The following is a 27,959-nucleotide window of genomic DNA, read 5'->3' as shown; positions in this document are numbered from 1 at the left end:
GAGATTAAGGAATGTGCCCAAAGTGGAACTTTATTGAGTGCAATGAAAATAATTTACCAGTGGGATTGACGTGAAGGCTTCTGCAGTAGCGCCAGTGTAGAAGGGGAGGATCGACGAACAAAGGCCTGTTTCAAGGTAAACCTTTGGCATTCCCTCGGTCACAACACACAAACGCTAATATGGGAGTGTGTGTGTGTGTGTGTGTGTGTGTGTGTGCGCATGCGTGCGTGCATGGTCATTAAACATAACATATCATTCTCTTTGATAACGCCCCCCCCCCCCTCCATTCTTCCCCTCCCGTTTCGCTCTTTTTTTCCTCATCATCCTGCCCCCTTTCCTCCCCTTCCTCTCTCCCACCTCTCCCATCTCCACTCCTCCTTTTCCCCTCCTGCTCTTTAACCTCCCTCCCCAGCCCCATCCCTTACTCCCCCCCTTCCTCCCTCTCCTCCCCCCCCCCCTGCCTCCCCGTCTCTTTCTTCACCCCTCTCTTCATATTCCCGTGACGAGGCAACTCTGTGTTGCCCGACAACGCGCGGTACATTTGGTCGTGTAATAATATATATATATATAATGAGTTCCCTTACAAGGAACTTTGATGGAGGAGGAGACCATTAGGCCCATTAAAGCCTGCGCTATTATTACCAACCTATGGTCGTTTGTCTGTGCTCGATCTTTGCAATGGTGAACGTGAAGCAAGGAAGCAACACGTACCATTTTTAAAGAGTTTGGCATGACTCGGCCGGGCTGTGAACCACCACCCTCCCAGACTCGGAGTGGACGCTCTTGCACCACAGAAGTTGGTGAGTGTATCCTCTGGGCAGGTGCCATGTTGGACGTGCAATAACCGAGTCAATCGCACTGTAAACCCCCGTTTATTGATTGTGGTGAACATTGCATGGCAACAGCGGTAAACCATCGAGATTTTGCATCGAAAACATTGGGGCGCTCCTCCACCCCGAACCGCCATGAATATGAATTTTTAAAACCATCCAAATCCTTCCTCTGAGTTCAACCACAAGTTTTCAACTCATTCCACGTGGTGGTTCAGGAGTGCATAGAAGTGAAACAAATACACAAATACTTATTAAATTATTATATGATCATGAAACTTAGCAACCAGAAACTTGCTTAAGCACCCATTATTCGTCATGTTTGTCAGGAACATATGATTTACCTGGAACCCTATTGTGCTGCACTTGCAGGTAATGCACCATATCACAAAAGAAGCTGAAGAGCTGAGAGGGCTTCACATGCTGTTTGATGCTCCGTGTATCCCCGAGGACCAAGTGCTGGAGGTCAGTACATCAGATGACTTTTACAACCGGAAACTCCATTTTGTTTCACTTCACTCGCTCTTCCTTTATCAAACAAGCCCGAGTAACATAACCCTGATTTCACAACTATCGGGGATGCCCTTTTGTGGTGGTTGTACCCTCTCCTCCTCCCCCCCCCCCCCCTGCCCCCTCCTCTCCTCAACGCAAGTCGGGGGCCAAATCTCCCATTCTTCCTTGCTGCCCAGATTCATCAGGACAGTGTGGTCATGGTCAGAGCGCCGATTGGTCCCCATGGACTGGCCCTTTCCCTCACCCTCCCCCCAACCCTCGCTCTCTCCCTCTTTCTTTCTCTCTCTCCCCGCCCCCCCACCCCCCGCTCATATGGGAGTATGTGTGTGTGTGTGTGTGTGTTCTCTTCCCTCCCCCCAGTCTCTCCCCTCCCCACCCCCCACCTCCCACTCTCTCTCCTTCTCTCTCTTTCTCTTGCCTTCTCTCTCTCCCCCCTCTCTCTCCCCTTCTCTCTCTCTTTCTCTCTCTCCCCCCTCTCTCCCCTCCCCTCCTTCCTCACTCGCCTCCCTCCTCACTCGCCTCCTCTTCTTCCTCTCCCTCCCTCTCTCCCCCCTTCTCTCTCTTTCTCTTTATTTCTCTCTCTCCCCCCTCTCTCTCCCTCCCTCTCTCTCATTCTCTCTCTTTCTGTTTATTTCTCTCTCTCCCCCCTCTCTCTCCCTCTCCCTCTCTCCCCCCTCCTCGCTCTTTCTCTTTCTCTCTCTCCCCTCCCCGTCTCTCCCCCCTCTCTCTCCCTCTCTCTCCCCTTCTCGCTCTTTCTCTTTAGCTTTCTCTCTCTCCCCTCCCCGTCTCTCTCCTTCTATCTCTTTCTCTTTCTTTCTCTCTCTCCCTCTCCCTCTCCCTCTCCCTCACTCTCCCCTTCTCTCTCTTTCTCTTTCTCTCTCTCTCGCCCTCTCCCTCACTCTCCCCTTCTCTCTCTTTCTCTTTCTCTCTCTCTCCCCCCCTCTCCCTTTGTCTCTCTTTCTATTTCTTTCTCTCCCTCACTCCCCCATCTGTCTCCTTCTCTCTCTTTCTCTTTCTCTCTCTCCCCCCCTCTCCCTTTCTCTCTCTTTCTCTTTCTTTCTCTCCCTCACTCCCCCATCTGTCTCCTTCTCTCTCTTTCTCTTTCTCTCTCTCCTCCTCCTCTCTCTCCCTCTAACTCTGTCATGGCACTGACTTCGTGAAGGCAGGGTACACCATCCTGGATATGGGGGATCTCTGGGTTGATCCTGCGAGATCGATCGGCTGTCTCCGTGCTGCGGGCTTGTTCGAGAGAACTGCCCGGGGATATACAACAACAACAACAACACCAACTACCCCGATTGAGGTTCCATAGCAAAATTATGCCAATGTGCTCACAATTCTCGTTAGAGGTTTGGAAAGCTAACAGTTGTCGGAAGGCCAGAATGACGGTTTGTTTTTATTTTTTTGGGGACACCTCTTGAATGACAATCTTTTGTTCCTTCCGTTCTTCTTTTCCAATTTGTACAGTCCACAGTCTGCATCAGGGATACCTGCAACGCACCTTCCCAAAGAATGCCAGGTCCTATTAAGGCCGAAATGGAGGTGTCAACCAGTGCTGAAGTGAGAACACTTTCTTCCATTTCTGATCCGCATCCCACACTCACGCAAACATTGCTCGTTCGCAATCCGGGAGCCCAGATTCAAATCAAATGAATGATATGTACATTGCATACTGATCTCAATGCAATTCATTCAAATGTACATTGATGCCACTTAAAGTCCTTCTCCTGCACCTCATTTACACAAAATGAATGCTCAACCAACGTTTTAAAGAAACACAAAGGTGAAGTTGGGAACAAGATGCTGTGGGAAGTTTAAAGTTTACTTTCTTGAGGAGGTTTTGAAACTTTTTTGTTGTTGTTGTTGTTGTTGTAGTTTCATTTCACTTAATCAAGTGTAAGCATTAAACATTTTGAAAATTACAAGATTTGGAATGACCGGGCAAGGGGGGAACTCTGACTGTAACTGGCAGGCAATGGTCAATGTGAGGCTTGCAGGGAGATGTGCAGAGATATAATCAAGATTTAAATGATTACATGATTTAAAATCAACTTTACCTCATAAAACCAATATTACTGGAGTTTTGCAGCACGGAGCTATAAACGAGGGGTTTGCAGGATGACGAAGAGGTACTTACTCACACTTGCCTCGGACCTGTATAGCCTGGTTTGAATCCCGGCCCAGCTATAAACTGTCTCCCTGGTGTTTTGCAGGCAGGGTGAGGGACCAATGTGTCCATCCCTCGGGTGGATGTGAGGCCGGAGGACCCGTGAGTTAGCACTGGTTATTGGTGGACATTCAAGATCCCAAGGTGTCCTTCATGAAGGCGATGCTAGTTATTGCTGGTACCCTGAACCAATTCCAAATCCTTGCTAGCTTTAGTCAAACATCGTGCCTGGCCAAACTCGTTCATACCTGGCCAACCCAGTTTATGTCTGGCTAACCTGGTTCATGCCTGTCCAAACTGGTTCTTGCCTGACCAAACTGGTTCATTCCTGGCCAACCCGGTTCATTCCTGGCTCACCTGGTTCATGACTGGCCAACCCGGTTCATTCCTGGCTAGCCTGGTTCATGTCTGGCCAACCCGATTCATTCCTGGCCAACCCGGTTCATGTCTGGCTAACCTGGTTCATGCCTGTCCAAACTGGTTCTTGCCTGACCAAACTGGTTCATTCCTGGCCAACCCGGTTGATTCCTGGCTAACCCGGTTCATGACTGACCAACCAGATTCATTCCTGGCTAACCTGGTTCATGTCTGGCCAACCCGGTGCATTCCTGGCCAACCCGGTTCATGACTTGCTAACCTGGTTCATATCTGACCAACCCGGTTCATTCCTTGCTAACCCGGTTGATTCCTGGCTAGCCTGGTTCATGTCTGGCCAACCCGATTCATTCCTGGCCAACCCGGTTCATGTCTGGCTAACCTGGTTCATGCCTGTCCAAACTGGTTCTTGCCTGACCAAACTGGTTCATTCCTGGCCAACCCGGTTGATTCCTGGCTAACCCGGTTCATGACTGACCAACCAGATTCATTCCTGGCTAACCTGGTTCATGTCTGGCCAACCCGGTTCATTCCTGGCCAACCCGGTTCATGACTTGCTAACCTGGTTCATATCTGACCAACCCGGTTCATTCCTTGCTAACCCGGTTGATTCCTGGCTAACCCGGTTCATGACTGGCCAACCCGGTTCATGACTGGCTAATGTTAGGGATATTTTCCAACAGTAGTATGTAATAGATGAACCAAAAAATTCAATGTCAGAAGAGAGTCACAAATTTTAATTCCCGAGGAGGACAACACTTTGTCTTCAAGAAATACACAGCAAGAAAACAATGACCCTTATCAAACCAAGGAGAGCATGGTACAATTCACAAAACCGCACAAGGAAGATTTACAACAAATCCTAGATCAAAGTCCAGAGTGAAAATCCTGGTACAGTAGGGATGCACAAAGAAATATCATACTAAACACCAGCATGCACAGTATACAGTTAACATACAGAATCAACCAGCCAAGTGAAGTATCCTGGCTATTTGGTCATTCGTTCTGATTTTTTATACAGTTTCAAGTGGGAGGAGCAAGTGGAGGGGGGAGGAGCGAAGAGAGGGGAGGAGAGAATTAGGATTGGTTGGGCAAAGTTTGGGTGGGAGGGGACAAGTGGAGGGGGGAGGAGCGAAGAGAGGGGAGAAGAGCAATAGGATTGGTTGGGCAAAGTTTTGGTGGGAAGGAGTACGTGTCGAGGGTGAGGTTGCCTCCCGCTGAGAGCAGGTTTGCATCCCAAATTCTTTCTGCTTTTCCATTGTCTCCTGCAAAACACCTGGAGCCCTATCTCTCTAATCCCTTCAAGAACATCTGAAGGTCATTTTCAGTGAAGTGGATATAACAAAGACCACTTACTTAATTTTAACAATATTAACCTGAGCCACAACCAAATAATTACAGCGCCTCCATTATTATACCATATTACGAATTAACACACAAGCAAAATGGTTTTTTTTGATAAGTCATGTTAAAACTTCAAAATAAAACAGTCACTTCAATAGCTATGGCAATCCCCATCCTTTTTCAATCTGCAAACTCATCTTTTCCCTCACAAGTCAAATCCTACTGCAATCCCACAAAAGATTCCACTGAGAAGCCGAGAGCCCGAGAGGGCTAGCCTCCATTGATTTTATACTTTATTATTTCCGAACCGTTGTTCAGTTTAGCTTTGTTTTAAAACTCAATAACATTAAGTTGAGGATGGACTTCAGAACTACCATCCCCCAGAAGTCACGTAGGCAAAGGTGGGAGGGGACACACCCTACAAATATTTACATCTAATTTATTAAACAATGGTAGTTTGCCAGACCTCGAGCTGAAACGATTAAGCCTTGATAACCCAGCAAATCACCTCAAAGAACCCTGGTAGACATTGTGGCAACTGTTGTATTATTTAATTATTTACCAAGAAACAATATCTTTTCTCCAATAAGACAAACTCGATCCAACCTTACATTATTTGGAAAAACCCTATTTGTAATATTATTTCCCTCAGTCATTTATGACAATATGTGCTCCGCCATTGCCTCCACTAAGAATTTTTACTCTTCTCGAGCCACGATTCTGGGCAGTGCCGGAGATAACTTGCCAACAGTAGTAACTCCCAAATTCTGGATGGAAACCACAAAAAGACACCTGCAGACTAGGAATGGAGGGTTGAGGCTCATAGAAATTGCTTGCTTCATAAATATACACTTCCACAATCACTCCTCTCTCTGGTCCTGTATCCAGGACCACAACATAGAAGTGTTCAATTTAGTCATCTCAGTCACAGGTTGACCCTGTTTTGAGGAACAATCATTCAGAATTTTAACCCTGCTTTCACAAATAATTCCTGTTCCCTTTTTTCCCTTTCGGTCCTCAGGTTAAATTTTCCCAAATTCACCTTAGGATCCCTGTCCAATGGTTCTCCACGGACATACCTTCTTGTAGCCCGGGCAGATTTTTTAACAGGTGAATAAAGGTCTCCAACGTAGGCCATTTGCTTAGCCCATCGTCTGGCAGTATCCCTTATTTGTGATAGCAGTTCGTCCAATTGTTCTTTCGGTTTCCATGTCAGGAACCATCTAAATAGTGAGGGGAAGTATGAGAGTGTAACATCAAATGGAATCAATACAGATCAATCATACACATCTCTCGGAAAGTCTCATTGCGACTTGGAGGTTTGGGAGATGTAGTTGCAAAGAATTTAGCAGTGAAGCATTTCATAACTAGTGCCGGTATGCATTTGATGAGGCACAATACAATCAAAATCACAAAAAGAACGGTGCAAATGAATTTCAGCATAGAAGCACCCCAGCCTCCAAAGGTACTGACTAGCCCAAGATGTGATTCCCCATGTGTCTTTAAAGTAATTATGCAATTTTGCCCCTTCGTTCTTGATTTTTTTTGTCAAATCAGTAATTCGTTCAGAGTTGTCTGGAATATAGGTACAGCATTCTGAGCCAATGATGGCACAAGTTCTGCCTTTTTCAGAAAGCAACATGTCTAAAGCCATTCTATTTTGCATAACAATGGTTCTCATTGCTACCATTTCAGCATTTACTTCCATTTCAACTTCAGCAGTTTCATTGGCAAGCCGTTCTATGCTAGATGCCAATCTTATCAACTCCTGTCCTAATCTAATTGTCCCATACTGGGGAATAAGTAGCGACCCAGCCCCATCTCCTATTTAGACGGCTCTACGTCCTCTTACATTTAACCACCCCAGAGCCTATTTTCCCACACACTGGATCAAGCAAATCATTTTTAAAAACATAGAATTAACACATTATAACTGACAATGTAATCAATATCCCGATTATGTCCAACCTTATAACAATTTACATTGGTTCACAAGTTCCCCTAGAACATTTGAAAGATTATATTTCATTATATTTGCACAATCATGTGGTCCTCTCACCAGAAGGTGAGAAGGAAATCAATCTTACTGTCATTTTTAAATAATTCGTCTTCTTTCATCAACCTTACTTTCATATTTTACTTCCAAAATGTCTCGTGTAATTCACAGGTGCTCAATCAAGCATCAGCAAAATCTTTTTCTTTTTTTTCCCCAAATCGAATCAAAGCAACAATCCAAAATTAACCATTTATGTATTCTTATCATAATTATCACAGATCTCCTTCGTATCAATCTTCCAACAAAAAAAAAAAAAAAAAAAAAATGTCTGAAACGCATAATAATATGATTCACATTACTTTCAGCACATAATTCCTTGAAATCATCATTACCTCTCCTTTTTTCTTTATTTTATAACAAATAAACAAATAATAATAATAATAATGCAATGGGCCTTAATTTTCCCATCCTCAACAATTTTCTTTCACATTATTTTCATTATCTCACATTCATTATTTTACAAATCTGTTGCCAAGATCTGTATTTTCCTCCTCTCCTTTTTTATGAATATCAACCATTTTCTCTCGCCATGGAATAGTCCGTTATTCATATAAATAATCGTAAGAGTTCTGTAAAACATCTTCATTTTAAAAACTTAGCCAATTATTTAAACGACATGTTTTCCCCCCCAAAAATAACAAGTCACATTCTTTGTATATTGTCAATATTGTTCATCGTTTTAGTATCATCCAGAACTAAAAATATTTTTATAAACCATCAACTTGTAGATGCATTAGATCCCATTAACCCAAGAACTCTCAATTGCTTGGTTTCTTTTAGTAATGCCATACATCCATATTTCTTTTCAAAATGTTCCTAACATTCACATTAATCCCATTAGACCTCAAATAACCGACAATCCGAAAAATAAATTTGTGACATTTCAACAATGATTACAATATCATTGTACTTCTCATCCGTAACAGTTCATTCAAAGGACAGATAGTAGCTATGGAACAGGTGCATGTATATGTAACAGGTGCATGCCCCCAGGGCACCGTTTCCTTCCCTTTTTCATCCACCTTATAAAACATCAACACCATTCATTAAAAATAATATAAATATCACATAATTCCACTCTTCCTTCAGTGAGGCCAGTTTTCCATCTGGTTCAAGATTTACATTTCATTCCATTAATTTGGAGCATTAATTCCATTAATTTATCATGACTTGTGATAAACATTGATCCTTTGAACACAAATTGAACAGTTTTAATATAAAAAAACCAAAAAAAAACCACTTCCATTAACTTGACATTCTTTTCACAGCACAAAGTTCACTTGAACATCTTTTTACTTTTATCATTTATACAAGAAAAATAACCTAGTTTCATCATCAAATTTTATAATTTTCGTATTTATACTTTAACTAGTGAATACAAATGACACCTGTATGTAGATGTCCCAAGTTATCAAAATGTATGGTGTTGGTGCACGTAACATCACGTTTTTAATTATTTTAATCTACGTAACAGCACGTCCAATAGTTCATACATTTTGTATTTTTCCTCCCTTTGAAAGATTTACCATTACATCTCGTTTATATCCTTAATTATAACACAATATCATAACATATCTATTGTAATAAAACGTACAGTACGCTAATGATTGACCATTTTCATAACCCTTTGTTTTGTAAGGTCCAGGCCATCACTAGCTCGTAATTTTAACCATGCTTCTTCACTGCTAGTGAAGAAGATCACTGCTAGTCCTGCTAGTCCCAAACCTTCACTTCACTTCACTGCTTTTAACCATTTCAACCATGCTATTTTAACGCAAATATTTTCCATTCACTAAATAAAATGAATTTTATGACTTTTCTCTTTTTAAAAAGTTTACAAAATGTTCCAAATCTGTATATTATTTTATACTGTGGTTACATTAAACCATATGTATGTTCATATCTTAATCCAATCAGAAAATTCTGGTTTTTAAGGGTTTTTTTAAGGCTTTTGTGTTAAAACAAACATGGCGACCGAACCACTTGACCTATGACGTCATCATTGATTTTTTTCTGAACTAATTTATTTATAGATTATGCTCAAGAAATTTCATCTTGATTGGATGAAGTTTTGTACTTGTCGAATTATGACGTCATAATGTCGGCACGTATGACATCATCATTAACGTATTTTATTCCCCATGGAGAGTTCTTTACAATGAGCCATGTCTCAATTTTTTCTATTCAGCGCTTTTAGAGATACAGAGGTGCAAAGTTTTTCGATTTTTCCAAGATGGCGGCCCAACCACGTGACCTATGAAGTCATAATTATCATTAAAAAAATTATACAGGTGGAGTTGCACCTATGGTAAAAATTTCCTGTCAATCGGACCAACAGTTGCAGAGAAAATCATATTTATTCTGTGCGGACAAACAAACAGACAGACAGACAAACGGACTCGAATGCAATACCCTCTCCTCAGGCGAGGGTAACAAGGTCTTTTTTTGGCTGATTGTCCAAAGAAATGAACATCAGCAGGTGACAAAGGGTCGAGTCTAAGAGTCTAATGGATCTAGACTAGAGGGTCTAAAATGCCTGAAGAGGTCTTAATGGTCTTACGCGGTCTACGAGTCTAAAGGTTCGATGGGGCCTAAAGATCCAAAGGGTACATTCCAATAGTAGTATAGTTGTGGTCTGTAGTGTCTAGAGTATTAAATGGTTTTAAGGGTTGAGGGTAAAAGGACTGAAAAAGGACAATCCCCTCCCTGCCACCCCCTTCCTCACCCCCCTCCCCATCCCATCTCCCTGTCCTCCCATCCCCCTTTCTTTCCCGTTCTTTAAAGCAAGAAGCAATTAATGACATGAAGAGGTTAAAATTGAATCAAGAGGATAAATTAAATTATGATCGAGATCAAATGAAATGAAGAGGTTTAAATTAAACAGCAACGAGACCCCTTGTGTTGTGCCAGAATCTCGCGATATGTGATGGCCACACAAACATGGAGGAGATTTTGAGTTAATTAACTAATTAATCTCACCACCTGAATGGAAATTTTAAAACGGCTCCATTATATGTTTTGCTGCACCGGGTCATGAATCATGCTGAGTTTCAAAACGATCCGTTGAGCCGCCTCGGAAGAGTAGGGAAGAACACGGAAAAATGTTAATGGACCCACGGACGGAAGCAAGGAAGGAAGAGCGGACTGACTGACTGAGGGACATTGTTATGGCGTTAACAGCTCATAGCGAATTCGTCATAGACGAGACAAAAAGGCCAAGAAGTTGTTTCCCCCTGACCATGCTATCTGTTATAAACCTGTTTCGTCTATTTCTCGCAGGTGCTCGATCTTCTGCTTGTGGCAGCTTTATTTTCAAAGAGTCACCTGAAAAGCAGAAAGAATCCATCGGTGATTGTCCCGTATCCCACGATTGTTCACCCGAAGAATCCCAACACTCTGGCCTTTCACCCCGGGAATGTGAGTGAGTGTGTGTTGTTGGTTGTTATCTCCATATACGGGTTACCGGTTGCAGAAGGTGGAGTGGAGCCCGCCCAGGTCTTAAAGTATCCATCTCAGTTTGTGTGTGCGTGCATAATATGTGTGTACAATATGTATAACATTTCACGAATAGTGTGTGTGTGTGTGTGTGTGTGTATGTGTGTGTGTGTGTGTGTGTGTGTGTGTGTGTGTGTGTGTGTGTGTGTGTGTGTGTGGGTGTGTGTGTGTGTGTGTGTGTGTGTGTGTGTGTGTGTGTGTATGGCTGTGTGTGTGTATGGCTGAATTTATCTCTTTGTGTTTACGCGCATAATATGAGTGTATAATATGTATAATATGTCACATATAATGTGTGTGTGTGTATGTTTGTGTGTGCATGGCTGTGTGTGTGGCTGACTCTGTCTCTGACTGTGTGAGGCTGTCTCTGGCTCTGTGTGTGCTTGTGCGTGCATGTCTGCATGTGCAGATGTCATCTACATATGTGGGTTCCAGAAGGTGAAACAGAGCCCTCCCAGGTATCAAAGTATCCATGTGTGTGTGTGTGTGTGTGTGTGTGTGTGTGTGTGTGTGTGTGTGTGTGTGTCTGTGTGTCTGCCTCTCTGTTTACGTGATTGTCTCTGTCTCCATGTATGCATGACTGTCTCTGTGTTTCCATGTGTGCGTGACTATCTTTGTCTACATGTGTGTGTGTGTGTGTGTGTGTGTGTGTCCTGCCACCATGTGATCTCCACACACAGGCCCCAAAAATGAACGGAGCCTTCCCTGGTCCCGAAGCAACCATCTCCGCACCAGCAAGGAACCATGACCAATGAACCAAGCTGTCTCGTTGTGGCGTGTGGTGTGTGGGTCTCTGCCTCTGTCTATGTATGTCTTTGTGTGTGACTATCTCTGGCTGTGTGTCTGACTGTCTCTGTATGTGTGTCTGACTGTCTCTGCATGTGTGTCTGACTGTCTCTGTATGTGTGTCTGACTGTCTCTGCATGTGTGTCTGACTGTCTCTGTATGTGTGTCTGACTGTCTCTGTATGTGTGCCTGTCTCTGTATGTTTGCCTGTCTCTGTATGTGTGTGATTGTCTCTGCCTCTGTGTGTGTAAGTGTCCCTGTCTCTGTGTGTGTGCCTGTCTCTGTGTGTGTATCTGTCTCGGTGTGTGTGACTGTCTCTGCCTCTGTGTGTGTGCCTGTCTCTGTATGTGTGTGACTGCCTCTGCCTCTGTGTGTGTGATTGTCCCTGTCTCTGTGTGTGTGACTGTCTCTGTGTGTGTGACTGTCTCTGTGTGTGTGACTGTCCCTGTCTCTGTCTCTGTGTATGTGCCTGTCTCTGTGTATGTGCCTGTCTCTGTGTGTGTGACTGTCTGTGTGTGACTGTCTCTGTGTTTGTGACTGTCTCTGTATGTGTGTGACTGCCTCTGCCTCTGTGTGTGTGATTGTCCCTGTCTCTGTGTGTGTGACTGTCTCTGTGTGTGTGACTGTCTCTGTGTATGTGACTGTCTCTGCCTGTGTGTGACTGTCTCTGCCTCTGTGTGTGTGACTGTCTCTGTGTGTGTGACTGTCTCTGTGTGTGTGATTCCCTGTCTCTGTGTGTGTGTGCCTGTCTCTGTGTGTGTGATTGTCTCTGCCTCTGTGTGTGTGATTGTCTCTGCCTCTGTGTGTGTGACTGTCCCTGTCTGTCTGTGTGTGTGCCTGTATGTGTATGTGTGTGACTGTCTGTGTGTGTGCCTGTCTCTGTATGTGTGTGATTGTCTCTGTCTCTGTCTGTGTGCCTGTCTCTGTGTGTGTGACTGTCTCTGTGTGTGTGACTGTCTCTGTGTGTGACTGTCTCTGTGTGTGTGACTGTCTCTGTGTGTGTGACTGTCCCTGTCTCTGTGTTTGTGCCTGTCTCTATGTATGTGCCTGTCTCTGTGTGTGTGACTGTCTCTGTGTGTGACTGTCTCTGTGTTTGTGACTGTCTCTCTGTGTGACTGTCTCTGTGTATGTGACTGTCTCTGCCTCTGTGTGTGACTGTCTCTCTGTGTGTGACTGTCTCTGTGTGACTGTCTATGTGTGTGTGACTCCCTGTCTCTGTGTGTGTGTGTGCCTGTCTCTGTGTGTGTGCCTGTCTCTGTATGTGTGTGATTGTCTCTGTGTGTGTGCCTGTCTCTGTATGTATATGATTGTCTCTGTCTCTATCTGTGTGCCTGTCTCTGTGTGACTGTCCCTGTCTCTGTCTCTGTGTGTGCGCCTGTCTCTGTGTGTGTGCGATTGTCTCTGTCTCTGTCTCTAGTGTGCCTGTCTCTGTGTGACTGTCCCTGTCTCTGTGTGTGTGCCTGTCTCTGTATGTATGTGATTGTCTCTGTCTCTGTCTCTATCTGTGTGCCTGTCTCTGTGTGACTGTCCCTGTCTATGTCTCTGTGTGTGTGTGCCTGTCTCTGTGTGTGTGACTGTCTCTGTGTGTGTGCCTGTCTCTGTATGTATGTGATTGTCTCTGTCTCTATCTGTGTGCCTGTCTCTGTGTGACTGTCCCTGTCTCTGTGTGTGTGCCTGTCTCTGTATGTGTGTGACTGTGTCTGTGTGTGACTGTCTCTGTGTGTGTGACTGTCCCTGTTTCTGTCTCTGTGTGTGTGACTGTCTCTGTGTGTGTGACAGGTAGCTCATCCGGCTGCCAAACCATGTGAACTATTATGTCAAACTTAACAAACTTTATTCCTCGTGGGTCACCGTTTTGTAAGCTCCCCTGGAGAAATAATCACAGCTCGCAGTTATAATTGGCAGACATTGGGATCGTCGAGCCGGAAATATAGTTTGATAAAAATGACAAAAGAGGATGGCATGGTCATTGGAATGTTTGGTGTGGGATGGCATTTGTCATAGGATGGCATCGTCATTAGAATGGGTGGCATAGGATGGCATCATTATTGGAAAGGGCATCGTTCGGTGCCCGGAATAACCCCTCGCAGTTATAAGCGGCAGTTCCCGTTATTATTCCCACCGTCGGTCCAATATGCAATCATTGTTGAATCCACTTCATGAAAACATCAAATTTTAATGTGAACATTCTGACACTGAATTCTGATTTTTTGACAGAATAAAAAACGTGCAAAGTTCAAGCAAACGCTCCGGAGCATTCCATCACCGAAGACGATGGCACAAGTACGTGGTTTTGAAAGGTTTTGCCCGACTTACTCAAGCTTGCTTTAAGTTTTTCAAAATGTTTATTTTCATTTTAAATCCGCGATACATAAAATAACCAGCACAACGAGCAACATCAAGAGAGCGAGCGGTGATGGCAGACAACATCGCATCGTATCGACTCTGGAGATTAGAGGTTCAAAAGGTCAAAGATCGAGGACACAAGTGCTGATTCTAAAATCTCTGTCACGCTCTTTTGAGGACCATGTCTTGTTGTGAGAATAACCGAGCGAGAATATCTTTTTGCAGTTATTAAGTGGAATGTAACTCAGTGGTGTAATGGTGAGAACATCGAGTTTGAGGCTGGGTGCTCGGTGGTTCAAACCCCATCTGAATCATACCAAAGACTTTTAAAATGGTACTTCCTTGCTTGATGATCGGCATTTAAAAGGACTAGTGCACCCGTTCCCTACGGGAGCGGCAGGAAGGGTCATTCCACTCTGGGGTCCAAAGACTACAGTGGATCTACAGTCGTGGCCAAAAATATTGGCACCCTGGTACTTTTTTCAAATAACTCACAATTCTTTGCAAAATTAAATTGAAATTGACAAAAGTATTTGGTCTCCACAATTCTTTATTTCACTGTTAATATTAGAGAACCTTTGTTTTTGATTCAGAACTTAATATATCCTTTTAAATCAGAAAATAAAAAGAAATGGCATCGACAAAATTATTCACACCCGAGACTTCATATTTAGTAGCACAACCTTTGGACAACATAACTGCAGTCAAGCACTTCCTGTATAGCCTGGTGTTGGCTTAGCGGTTAGGGTGCCGGCTTGGGATCCTAGGATCCTGGGTTTGAAACCCGGTCGATCGCTGAATTAACACCAGGGGGGTTGACTCAGCCTGTCATCCTTCCGAGGTCGGCAAATTGAGTACCAGTTCACTGGTAATTCCCTGCGTGTCGCAAAATGTAACTAACAGGGTTGGCGTCAGGAAGGGCATCCGGCCATAAAACATTGCTTCAAAAAGGGGACCACGGTGCCTGAAAAAGGCCAACACCTGCTCTGCGGGGGAAAAAGCCTCTAAAGGTGGTTCAAGCACTTCCTGTAGCCATGAATGAGCTTCCTGCACCTCTCTACTGGCAGCTTGTGCCACTCTTGTGCAAACTGCTCCAGTTCTCTCAGATTTGAAGGATACCTTCTCCCAACTGCTGTTTTCAGATCTCCCCACAGGTGTTCAATGGGATTTAGGTCTGGACTTATTGCAGGCCACTTCAGAACAGTCCAGCGTCTTGTCTTGAACCATTCCTGGGTGCTTTTTGAAGTGTGTTTGGGGTCATTGTCCGGCTGCAAGACCCATGACCTTCGATAGCGACCCAGCTTTCTGACACTGGGTTGAACATTGCGTTCCAAAATGCCTTGGTAGTCTCCTGATTTCATGATGCCGTGCACAGATTCATTCAATTTCATTTCCTTCAGCCTTCGCGCAAGCACTCTTTTCAAAACCGTTGCTACGGAACGCATGGCTTGGCAAGCACTAACTAGCTGCTTGGAAACGAAACACATCCCAGGTTTCCTCCCTTTCATTTTCGTGTTAAACAGCAGTAATGACTGTTTCAAAAGGTAATCATACGTGTTTGCAGTTAATAATATTTTCACTTCTGGTTGGGGTGCTCCCACCAAAACGGCACGACAAGCTATTTATACACTTTAACATGTCGCTTGTTCAAGGAGGAAAAACCCCTTGGAGAGATGGGATATTATTAGTATTGTTTTGTAAGAGCATTAATATTAGGCTATTATATTTGGTGTTGTTGTTACATTTGTTGTTCGACTTTTACTGTTTACCGTTTAAAATCGTCATGGAAAAGCTATCCTAACACGGATATACACTTTAACATGCAACCCCCTTTGTGGGGAAAAGCCCCTTGGGGAGAGGGGCAAATTCAGTCGCTACAACCTTCATTTTGTGACCCTTAGTCCTCCTGTCTTGTTTGGTTGAGATAGTATAAGTGAAGACCTTATGTATCGCAGCCAAAATTCCTCAGACAGACAGACATCAAATTGCGTATTTTAGTATGGCAGAGCACGGATGGACAAAACAATGCTGTGAAGGCAATCGCAAAGCACCAAGTATAACCTGTACGAAGGCATTGCTTCGGCGGCACACGTCGGGATCACATGGACGTCAGGATCACAATCCACTCGGCAATAAAGTGAAAACTGCCGCACCATACGAATCATTGACGCATTGAATAAGTGTGAGTGCAGAAATATGGGGTTAAATTGAGAATCCTACAAATCGGTTGCTGTGGGTAACGTGGAAATGTCACCCGTTAACTTTATATGATGATCAAACTGGATGTTTAGCGATCCAGGCAATAGCTTGAAAGTAAAAAAGGGAGCAGAGTTTGGAGAGCAATAAGGCAGGGGTCTTCAATCAGAGAGTGGTGAAAGCATGGAATATTGTCTCTTGCGAGGTAGTGGCAACACAAACAGTGCAAACACCAGACCAAATAGAGCATTGGTGCCCTCAGGAGGACCCGAACAAGTAAAGATGGAGTCATCAGAAGGAATCTGGACAGGATTTGGGTTTTCAATGTTAATCGCTGTTCACCCAAAAACATATCCAGATGCAGCTAAGTGAGCCTCACAAAAAGTAGTTTACAAGAGTTCACTTCTACATAGACAAAACAGAGTGAAAAGAAAAAGGAAAAATAAAGAGCGAAATAATAACTTCCACCTGCGCCAAAGTTTCTCATACGCAATATATTCTTGTCGGTGGAGCGAGAAGAAGAATCGTCGTTAGGATCCTCTGCTGATTGACCAATCGTGGTCATGTGTTGCGAGACATGAAAGATTACATCTATGGTCATGTGTCATACGAAATAACGAGTCACTCCATTGTCGGTGGAGCGAGAAGAAGAATCGTTGTTAGGATCCTCTGCTGATTGACCAATCGTGGTCACGTGTTGCGAGACATGAAAGATTACATCTATGGTCATGTGTCATACGAAATAACGAGTCATTCCACTACATTCTCAACTTCGTGAAGATGAAGCCTGTTCTCGTGAATGCCGCACCCCGAGCTAATTCCAACAAGCAGCGATTTGAAACATCTTTGGAGACGTTATCCAAATGTCCACCGGAGTTGTTTAATGATGCTTTTTAGAGGATCCGTATTACCACAGTGTGTTTTTCTCCGCTGTCGAATGTGGTTTCACAAAGTGATTTGAAGCCTGACCACACTCGATCACTAATTACAGCAGAACCATTTTTTTTTTCGGTTTTGTTTTTGTATACAAGATCGAGGCTCATGTAAGAGCTAAAATCGATTACAAAAAGACAAACTGACACATAAAGCATAAAACATATGATAAAGGGAGCGGGAGACAAGATGGAGAGCAGGGACATCGGGAGATCTGTGGGAGGGAGAGGGCTTGGGGGGGGGGGGGGGCACGGGAAGGGGAAGGGGGTTGTGAGAGGTATAAAACACATGGACACAGCTCGGACTTCCAGGAAAGAAGTTGGAATTTAAAAAAAGTGGATCTGGGGTGAATTATCAGGGGTAGAAAAGATCAAGGTTTTGGATGGGGGAAGATAAGAGATGGTGTTGGACAGCTGTTTTAAAGACCTGGAGGGAGGAGTGAGATTGAAGAGAGTGAGGGAGTTTATGTGTGAGGTATTATTATTATTGATATTATTTATTATTTATATTATTATTCAATATTATTATTTATTATTAGTGAGATTTTATTATATAGATATTAATATATAATATTATTATAATATGTTATTAATATAGATATTAGTGAGATATTATTATTATTGATATTATTATTATTATTCAATATTATTATTTATTATTAGTGAGATTTTATTATATAGATATTAATATATAATATTATTATAATATGTTATTAATATAGATATTAGTGAGATATTATTATTCACTAAAACCGTTGTTCTATGTCATAGAGTCTGTGACTCGTGTGATGTAAGGCTAACAAAATAACTTATTGCTTTTTAAATTTTTCTTTCAAGTGGTCCTCCATGCAAATAAAACAACATTTGGAGAAGAAGGATCCTTTGGCGTATCCTCTGTTGAAATGGTAAGAATTATTTTTCTGTTGAAATGTTTCCTTCAATTGTAATGATTTTTTTGAGTTTGTGTTAATTTTGAGAAGTGCATATGTTTCTCCCATGTTGTCTTCCCCAATAATATGCAATTGCATTCATCAGCTGTTATATGCACTTGGTGGTCATTTCCGTTGCAAGAAAGATGAGGCATTCGGTATGTATTCCTTTGTTTTTCTCCTGCAGGATTATTGAAAGCGTCGGATTCCCAATCGTGAAACTTCCCGCCAGTCAGGTGAGTCGCTATCTGCAACATGCCCAAATATCATGGGTTTTTTTTTCCTCTGTGGACCAAGGTACATAAATAGAGCTCAACAGCCAAGAGCATCTGGCAATAATTAATAAATGAACCAGAACGGCACTCAGTAGAGAGCATACCTCCACCTGGTTGGGCATATCACTCAATGGTGAAGAATCACTTTAAAAATTATACTAGCCGGATCTTCACCAAAATCGAATATATTTGTCCATGTCAGACACCCAATCGGTCCACCAAGTTTCATCCAAATCTGTCCACAACTTTTTGAGATATCCTGCGATGTATCGTTTGTGGCCCGATCTCTCAATGATGAAGAATCACTTTAATAATAATAATAATAATAATGCATTCATTTTATATAGCGCTTTTCAGGAAGCCCAAAGACGCTTTGACAGAGTGCAAAACATAATGCATAGCAAAACATAAAAACAATTGCAAAAAAAGAAGAATCAATAGGGAAATATTCAAAGCACAAAGGAGGGAGAAGGAGAGGAGATAGTCAGGGGTTAGATGCTGTGGGTTAAATGTTGAATGCAGTGTTGAACAGGTGGGTCTTGAGTGATGTTTTGAATGTGGTGAGTGAGGAGGAGTCTCTGATGGTGTGAGGTAGCGAGTTCCAGAGGGTGGGAGCAGCGATGGAGAAGGCCCTGTCCCCCCAGGATCTAAATTTGGTCCGGATGGGGGGGGGGGGGGGGGGGGGGGGTCAGGAGGTTGGTACCAGCAGAGCGGAGGTTGCGGGTGGGAGTGTGTCTGGAGAGGAGGTCAGCCAGGTAGGATGGGGCCAGGTTATGGAGGGCTTTGTAGGTCAAGAGGAGGATTTTGTACTGGATTCTCTGGGAGATGGGGAGCCAGTGAAGCTTGTAAAGGACGGGGGTGATGTGGTCACGGGTCCGGGAATGGGTGAGTAGACGGGCAGCGGAGTTCTGAATGTATTGGAGTTTATTGGTGATTGTTGAGGGTGAACCATAAAGGAGGCTATTGCAGTAGTCCAGACGGGAAGTGATGAAGGCGTGGATGAGGGTTTCAGCAACCACGGAGGAGAGGGATGGACGGAGACGGGCGATGTTTTTCAGGTGAAAGAAGGCTGTCTTTGTGATCTGTTTAGTGTATTTGTCGAAGGAGAGGGTTTGGTCAAAGATGATGCCAAGATTCCGGATGTGAGGGGAGGTGGATACTGGGAAACCGTCGATGTTGAGGGCAAAGTTATGGGTGGACTTGGTGAGCGTTTTTGGGCCAATGATGATTATTTCAGATTTATCACAGTTAAGTTTGAGGAAGTTGATTTGAAGCCAGGATTTTATTTCAGTGATGCAGTTTGTCAGGATAGAGTGGGTGGCGGTGGAGATGGACTTGGTGGAGATAAAAAGCTGGATGTCATCGGCGAAGCAGTGGAATTGGAGACCATGACGGCGGATTAAGTGACCGAGGGGGGACAGGTAAAGGATGAAGAGGAGGGGGCCAAGAACTGAACCTTGGGGGACACCTTTGGGGAGGGGAGCAGTGGGGGATTTGCAGTTATTGATGGAGATGAACTGACGTCTGTCAGAGAGGTATGATTTAATCCAAGAGAGGGCAGTGCCGGTAATGTTAAAGGTGGTTTCAGGTCGGGTGAGGAGGATGGTGTGATCGATGGTGTCAAAGGCGGCGCTGAGGTCGAGGAGGATGAGAATGTTGAGGTTGCCAGCGTCAGAGGAGAGGAGAAGGTCGTTGGTGATTTTGAGGAGAGCAGTTTCAGTACTGTGGTTGGAGCGGAACCCGGATTGGAATGTTTCATACAGGTTATTGGCAGAGAGGTGATGTTTGAGTTGAGTGGCTACAGCACGTTCCAAAACCTTTGACAGAAAGGGTAGGTTGGAGATGGGTCTGAAGTTATTTAGGGTGTCAGGGTTTAGTCCAGGTTTTTTCAGAATGGGGGTAACAGCAGCAATTTTGAGGGATGGTGGGACGATGCCTGTAGACAGGGAAGAGTTTATTGTTGCAATGATAAGTGGAGAGAGAGCAGGAAGGGAGGCCTTGACAAAGCTGGAGGGGATGGGGTCAAGAGTGCAGGTGGCAGTTTTCATTCCGATGAGGAGTTCAGAGAGGTCAGTAGGGGAGACTGGGGAGAATTGAGACAGGGGATGGCAGGATAAGGGGGGGCAGGTGGTTTGAGGGGGAGCGAGTGCGGCGGTGGTCAAGCTGTTGTAGATGTTTTCAATTTTGCGTTGGAAGAATGAAAGGAAGGAGATGCAGTTGTCTATTGTGAATGACTGGGTGGTGGTGTTCATGGGGCTGAGGAGTTTGTTTATTGTAGAGAAGAGTGCTTTTGGGTTTCCGGAGCCAGAGTGGATAATTTGAGAGTAGTAGGCGGAGCGGGCACGGGAGAGGGCATCTTTATAGTGTTGTATGTGGTCCTTGTAGGCCTGGGAGTGAACTGTGAGACCTGTTTTATTGCGGAGTCTTTCAAGTTGGCGAGCACGAGTTTTCATCAGGCGGAGTTCAGGGGTAAACCAGGGAGCAGAATGGGTGAAAGAAACTGTTTTGGTTTTTATAGGCACAAGTTGGTCAAGGCAGGAGGAGAGAGTGTGGTTGTAGTAGTCAGTGAGGTCAGAAGGGGTGTGGAGGTCAACGAAGGGAGAAGTGGACATTTTTTCAGAGAGGGTCCAGACTTTAAAGATTCTCGTAGCCAGATCCGAATCCGGATCTTCACCAAAATCGAATCATTTCGTCCCTGTCACATACGCTGCGTCTCTGCCAGAATCCGTCCACAACTTTTTGAGATATTTTGTTCACAAACGGACAGACAAACGGCCAGACAGACAGACAGGGGTGAAAACATAACCTCCATCCATCTTTGGTGGCGGAGGTAAAAAGTTGGTTTGTTATACCGTATTCAAGTTTCTTATACCGTATTCTAAATACGCCAGTCTTGTTCTTGGTGAATTAAGCAATAGCGAAGCCTGTACAGTCACGTGAAAAAGTAAGTATACCCCATGTAAACTTTTGACTTTTTCAACATATTTCAATATACAGCTATTTGATCTTCCTTTCAACAATATTGATAGATAAAGGTGATATAATATAACAAATATCATGAAACATTTACATTTTGTCGTCCATTGTGTTATTTAAATAAACATAAATGCAAATTTCGCATGTGGAAAAAGTAAGTACACCGTTGGCTCCAATAGGTGGTGTTGCCCCCTTTGGCAGAAACAACCTCAAGTAGGCGTTTCTTATAACTGTCTACCAGTCTCTGACCTTGACTGGGAGAAATTTTTGCCAACTCCTCCATGCAGAATTCTTTCAGCTGTGCGATGTTTGAGGGGTTTCTTGCATGCACAGCTCGTTTCAAATCCCCCCACAACATCTCGATGGGATTTAGATCCAGGCTTTGACTTGGCCATTCCAGAACCCTCCATTTCTTTCTTTTCAGCCATTCCGTAGTGGATTTACTGGTATGTTTAGGGTCATTGGCATGTTGCAAGGTCCACCTTCGGTTGAGCTTCAACTCTCTGACAGATGGCCTCACATTATCCTCAAACACCCTCTGGTACAATGAAGAATTCAGAGTGGATTATATGAGGGTGAGCTGCCCAGGCCCTGATGCAGCAAAGCTGCCCCAAACCATAATATTTCCACCACCATGCTTTACAGTTGGTATCAGGTTCTTGTGGTCAAATGCTGTCTTTGGTTTTCACAAAACATGTCTTCTGGTACTGTGGCCAAATAGCGCTACCTTTGACTCATCTGTCCAGAGCACATTGTTCCAGAAGTGCTGGGCTTTGCCGAGGTGTTCATTGGCAAACTTTAGTCTTGCCCTGATGTTCTTTCTGGACAGCAAAGGTTTCCTCCTGGCACACCTCCCATGTAGATCAAATTTGTGCAGCCTCTTTCTAATGGTAGACTCGTGCACTTTGACATCAACAGTGGCAAGAGCTACCTGTAGGTCCCGTGATGACATTCTGGGGTTCTTAGAGACTTCTTTCAGCATCTTGCGGTCTGCTCTCGGGCTGAACTTGCTGAGGCAGCCTGGCCTGAACAAGTTGGCAGTTGTTTGGAATCTTCTCCACTTGTAGATGATCTTCCGGACAGTCGAATGATTGATTTCAAATTGTTTGGAGATATTTTACAATCCCTTCCCAGACTCGTAGGCATCTATAACCTTCTTTCTGAAGGCCTCAGAGAGCTCTTTTGATCTAGGCATGGTGACGCCGCACACTTCAACAACAAAGAGCAAACCAAACTAAATGTCTGAGGTTTAAATAAGACAGGTTCCTCCGAGATCCTCTCTAACGATGTTCTAATCATTTGCACCTGAGCTGGTGCACCTGATTCTAATTTTAGGTATTTGAAGTAGTGATAAATGTAGGGGTGTACTTACTTTTTCCACATGCGAAATTTGCATTTATGTTTATTTAAATTATACAATGGACTACAAAATGTAAATGTTTCATGATATTTGTTATATTATATCACCTTTATCGATCAATATTGTTGAAATGAAGATCAAATAGCTGCATGTTGAAATATGTTTAAAAAGTCAAAACTTTACATGGGGTGTACTTACTTTTTCATGATTTGTGTTGCAAGTGTAAATTTTGAATTACGAGGTTGCATTTGCCGGATTGGCTGACTGCCTGGACACCGTTGAGGTCATGGATCTACAGATATAGGCCCACAGCCGAGGTTGTTGACCCAGCAATTTGGAGAGATTCTGGGCTTATGGGATCAAACTCTCTGTGACGAGCGGAGTTCAACGTGTGATCTGGGCTGTCGGAAAATCTGTCACTCGCTTTTGGGTTGCTGTTGTTTATACATTAGGTGTGCAACTATGTAATCCATTTCTGTTCAATTAATGATTATAATTGTTATGATGAATGCAAGAACAATGGGAGTACTGTGCAGATTTGATGATCATTTTCTTATATTGTAATTTGTTCTTTTTTGTCAAATGATTGATGAAGGGAAAGGAAAGACTTTGCACAATAATATTTACTCACTCTACCTTTGTCGCTCACTTTCTCTCTCTCTTTGTTTTTTTTTTCTCCATATCTCCCTCTTTCTCTCCCTCTCTCTGAACGTCTCTTTTTTTCTGTCAATCTTTCCACAGCAACTTCCCTTCATGTGCACACGGCATCAGTTTTTGTTCCTCACTGCTCCAAGTAATAGAGAGGTTGAATTTATTTTAGCAAGAAGGAAGTATGGGAGTACCTTTGCCTTCCAGTAAGTATGGAGAGTTTATCTGTATTTTTTATTGCATTATGTATGCTCAAAATTATGTTCAAAATAAGTTCTTGAATGAAAAAACGTTTGCTCAAAAGTCAACATTTATTTTAATTATCGTCTCATCATAGAAATCCAATTGAATGAAAAGTGGACATTGCAGATAATGAAACAAATGAATGAATGAATGAATGAATGAATGATCGTTTTAAGGCCATTTTCCCCGCTAGAGCGGGGGTTAGCCTTGCGGGCCCCATGACAATCATGGTTCCCTGTTTGAGGCGATGTTTTTATGGCCGGATGCCCTTCCTGATGCCAACCCTTAGTCGCCTATTATGATGTGCAGGGATACGGTGTACCTATTCTAAATCGGGGTACACACCAGGATCATTCATCCCAGCAAGCTGGTACTCAATTTGCCGACTTTGGAAGGATGACAGGCTCAGTCAACCGCCCTGGCGTTAATGCAGCGATGACCGGGATTCAAACTCAGGATCCTAGGATCCCAAGCCGGCACCCTAACCGCTAAACCAACACCAGGCTGAAAACAAATGACATTATGATCAAAACAAATTGATGTTTCTGAAAGGTAGAACATGGTGTTACGTGGAAGTGACCTTTGATCAGAATTAGTGACCTTTGATTTTCCAACTGAAGGAAATCTCAGTTCCTTCCACCAAGCTCGGAACAAGTGTGTGTCTACCCTCAGGAGTGCCAGGAAGCACTATCTCTCCTCACTCAAGAATGAACTCTCAAACCTGTCTCCTTCCTCCAAATCCTGGTGGCGTCTGGTCAAATCCGTTTCTGGTGTTTGTTCCCCCTCCATCCCCTCCCTTACCTCAAATGGCCACACAGTTGACATCGCACGTGACAAAGCCGAATGCCTCAACTCTGTGTTTGCCTCAAAATCCTTAGTCCCAAACCCATCTCTCTCTGTTCCCACCTTTCCCAGTCGAACCAAACTGCTCCTGGACTCTGTGACCTTCTCTCCTGACAAGGTGGAGGAGTTTTTGTCAAACCTCGACTCTGATTCTGCAACTGGACCAGATGGCATCAGCCCACGGGTCCTAAAATCCTGCTCTGCCGCTCTATCTCACCCTCTCTCTGTTCTTTTCACCCTATCTTTTGCTCAAGGTCATCTGCCAGCATCCTGGAAATCAGCAAACATTACCGCTTTACACAAAAAAGGTGCAAAAACAGATCCTTGCAACTACAGACCAATCAGCCTGCTCCCAATTATCAGCAAAGTCATGGAATCCATCATTGCTTCGGATATGAATTCTTTCCTCTTCTCCAATGGCTTGATCTCTGATCATCAATTTGGTTTCAGACCAGGTCACTCTACTCTGGACATGCTGCTTCTGCTGTCTCAACAATGGATGGAGGTCCTCAATGCCAAACAGGAAATCAGAGCTGTCTCCCTTGACATATCACATGCCTTCGATACGGTCTGGCACCCAGCTCTGCTCACCAAACTCTCCTCCTATGGTATCCATGGAAATCTCCATGCATGGCTTGCGGACTTCCTCTCTGGTCGTAGTCAACGTGTGGCTCTGAATGGATTTCTCTCATCTCCCCTTCCCGTTCAGGCTGGAGTTCCCCAAGGCAGTGTGCTGGGCCCTGTGCTTTTTCTGGTCTTTATCAATGATCTCTCCGACTCTCTGGAAAATCCTCTGTATCTCTTTGCTGATGACTCCACTCTCTGCCGCTCCATTCCTCTTCCCTCAGATCGGCAGTCTGCAGCCTCCTCACTCTCTGAAGACCTGGACAAAATCACAGACTGGTCAAACATGTGGAACATGTCTTTCAATCCTGACAAATCTCACACTCTTACTATGTCTCTCCGAAAAGATCGACTGGACAACCCTCCCATCTACTTTCTCAACAATCCTCTCCAAGAACTTCTGTTGCTCAAGCTTTTGGGTCTCACCATCTGCCATGATCTTTCTTGGGAAAACCACATTTCCAAGCTGGCCTCCAAAGCCAGTCGCCGACTGGGCATCCTCCGTCGTGCGAAGTCCTTCCTAGGCACACCTGAGCTCCTCACCACATACAAGGCTTTCATCCGCAGCTCAATGGAATACTGTTCTCCCCTATGGGCTGGTGCTCCTGCCTCACACCTGGCTCGGCTTCACGCTGTTGAATCCAAAGCTTTCAGAATCATTGGAATCTCCCGCGATGAAGCTATCTCCAAGGGCCTTTCACTCACTCACCGCAGGCAGGTAGGTGGTCTTTCTGTCTTCTACCGACTCCTCTCCGGCCTTGCTCCCCCAGCTCTCTCTGTGCTCTGTCCCCCAAATATTCCTACAGGTCGCACAAGATCTGCCAGCCACCCTCTGATGGTTAAACTGCCGAAATCTCGGCATCTCTGCTCACCTTCACTCTTTCATTCCTCTTTTCTCCCGCCTCTGGAACAAACTCCCATACTCACTTCAATCACACTCCTCCCCTCCAGGTCTTCAAAACAGCTGTTCACCACCATCTCTTATCTTCCCCCATCCAAAACCTTGATCTTTTCTACCCCCACTAATTCACCCCAGATCCACCTTGTTTGAAATTCCAACTACTTTCCTGGAAGTTTTGGCAGTGTCCATACGTTTTATACCTCTCCCACCCCCCCCCCCCCTTCCCATGCCTTCCCCCCAAAGCCCTCTCCCTCCCACAGTTCTCTCGATGTCTCCATGTCTCTCGGTCCCTGCTCTCAAATGTTGTGTTTGTGTCCTTCCCCCTCTCTCCCCATCTTGTCTACCGCTCCCGATGTTATTTGTTATTTGTTTTGTGTGTCTGTTTGTCTTTCTGTGTGATTAATGTTCGCTCTTTCACGAGCCTCGATCTTGTATACAAAAAAAAAAAAAAAAAAAAAAAAAATTACGGTTTTGCCATCAGAAGAACATTTATTTGCCTTCATCATCTCGACGACGTGAATCACTTTTGACAAAGCTTTCCTCTCCAACACATTTGATGCCATTTGTATACCCTGGAGAATTTCCCATGGTCAAAAAACATGTCCTTCGGTCTTGAAAACAGACAGAATTATAGGGACTGTGGATTATCTGGTATTTCGCCCCAAGGCAGTGTTCTGGGCCCTGTGCTTTTTCTGGTCTTCATCAATGATCTGTCTGACTCTCTTGAAAATCCTCTCTGTCTCTTTGCTGATGACTCTACTCTCTGTCGCTCCATTCCTCATCCCTCAGATCGGCAGTCTGCAGCCTCCTCACTCTCTGCAGACCTGGACAAAATCACAGACTGGGCAAACAAGTGGAACATGTCTTTCAATCCTGACAAATCTCACACTCTTACGATGTCTCTCCGAAAAGACCGACTGGACAACCCTCCCATCCACTTTCTGAATAATCCTCTCCAAGAAGTTCTGTCACTCAAGCTTTTGGGTCTCACTATCTGCCATGATCTTTCCAGGGAAAACCACATTTCAAATCTGGCCTCCAAAGCCAGTCGCCGACTGGGCAACCTCCGTCGTGCGAAGTCCTTCCTTGGCACACCTGAGCTCCTCACCACATACAAGGCTTTCATCCGCAGCTCAATGGAATACTGCTCTCCCCTCTGGGCTGGTGCTCCTGCCTCAAACCTAGCTCGTCTTCACGCTGTTGAAACCAAAGCGTTCAGAATCATTGGAATCTCCCGCGATGAAGCTAACTCCAAGGGCCTTTCACTCACTCACCGCAGGCAGGTTGGTGGTCTTTCTGTCTTCTACCGACTCCTCTCTGGCCTTGCCCCCCAGCTCTCTCTGGGCTCTGTCCCCCAAATATTCCTACAGGTCGCACAAGATCTGCCTGCAACCCTCTTATGGTTAAACTGCCAAAATCAAGACTCTCTGCTCACCTTCACTCCTTCATTCCTCTTTTCTCCCGCCTCTGGAACAAACTCCCTCACTCTCTTCAATCCCACTCCACCCTCCAGGTCTTTAAAACAGCTGTTCACCACCATCTCTTATCTTCCCCCATCCAAAACCTTGATCTTTTCTACCCCCGCTAATTTCACCCCAAATCCACTTTTTTGAAATACCAACTTCTGTCCTGGAAGTCCTTGGTGTCCTTGTGTTTTATACTTCTCCCACCCCCCCCCCCCCATTCCCACGCCTCCTCCCCCCAAGCCCTCTCCCTCCCACACATCTCCCTGCTCTCAAATGTTGTGTTTGTGTGCCTCCCCTTCTCTCCCTATCTTGTCTTCCGCTCCCTCTTTTTATATATTTTGTTTGTCTGGTTGATTTGTTTGTGATATAAATGTTTGCTCTTTCACGAGCCTCGATTCAGTATACAAAAAAAAAATAAAAAAATTGGGATACCATTCAATTTCTGAATCAGTTCCATACTGAACGCTGCGGTCAACATCAGCTGTGGTCTGAGGAATAATGGGTGATTCCACATTCCGAGATGTGGAATGGGGAGAGAGAGAGGTTCCACATTCCGTGTTTATAACCATCTTCGGTTATAAACACGTTAATACAGATGAAAAAAGCGATTGCCTTTGAAGAGATGGGAGGTGTTTATGGAGGCAGCAAGCAGCAAGC

General features: G+C 44.3%; 1 protein-coding gene across 2 annotated transcripts in view; it reads left to right on the top strand.

Moving 5' to 3' along the window:
• Positions 1-2,385: 2,385 nt before the first annotated feature.
• Positions 2,386-27,959, top strand: part of LOC137430505 (protein mono-ADP-ribosyltransferase PARP6-like) — a 37,474-nt gene continuing 11,900 nt past the window's right edge. For both annotated transcript variants that reach the window (XM_078781111.1, XM_078781112.1), the window contains exons 1-6: positions 2,386-2,903; positions 10,565-10,702; positions 13,781-13,846; positions 17,875-17,942; positions 18,154-18,202; positions 23,319-23,431. In XM_078781111.1, coding sequence (XP_078637237.1) covers positions 2,856-2,903; positions 10,565-10,702; positions 13,781-13,846; positions 17,875-17,942; positions 18,154-18,202; positions 23,319-23,431 — 482 coding nt within the window. In that variant the 5' untranslated portion in view covers positions 2,386-2,855. The remainder of the gene's footprint in view (positions 2,904-10,564; positions 10,703-13,780; positions 13,847-17,874; positions 17,943-18,153; positions 18,203-23,318; positions 23,432-27,959) is intronic.

Source organism: Myxine glutinosa, chromosome 7 (assembly GCF_964187855.1).
Source record: "Myxine glutinosa chromosome 7, kmMyxGlut1.1, whole genome shotgun sequence".
NCBI lineage: Eukaryota > Metazoa > Chordata > Myxini > Myxiniformes > Myxinidae > Myxine > Myxine glutinosa.
This window is presented reverse-complemented; position numbering and strand designations above follow the sequence as displayed.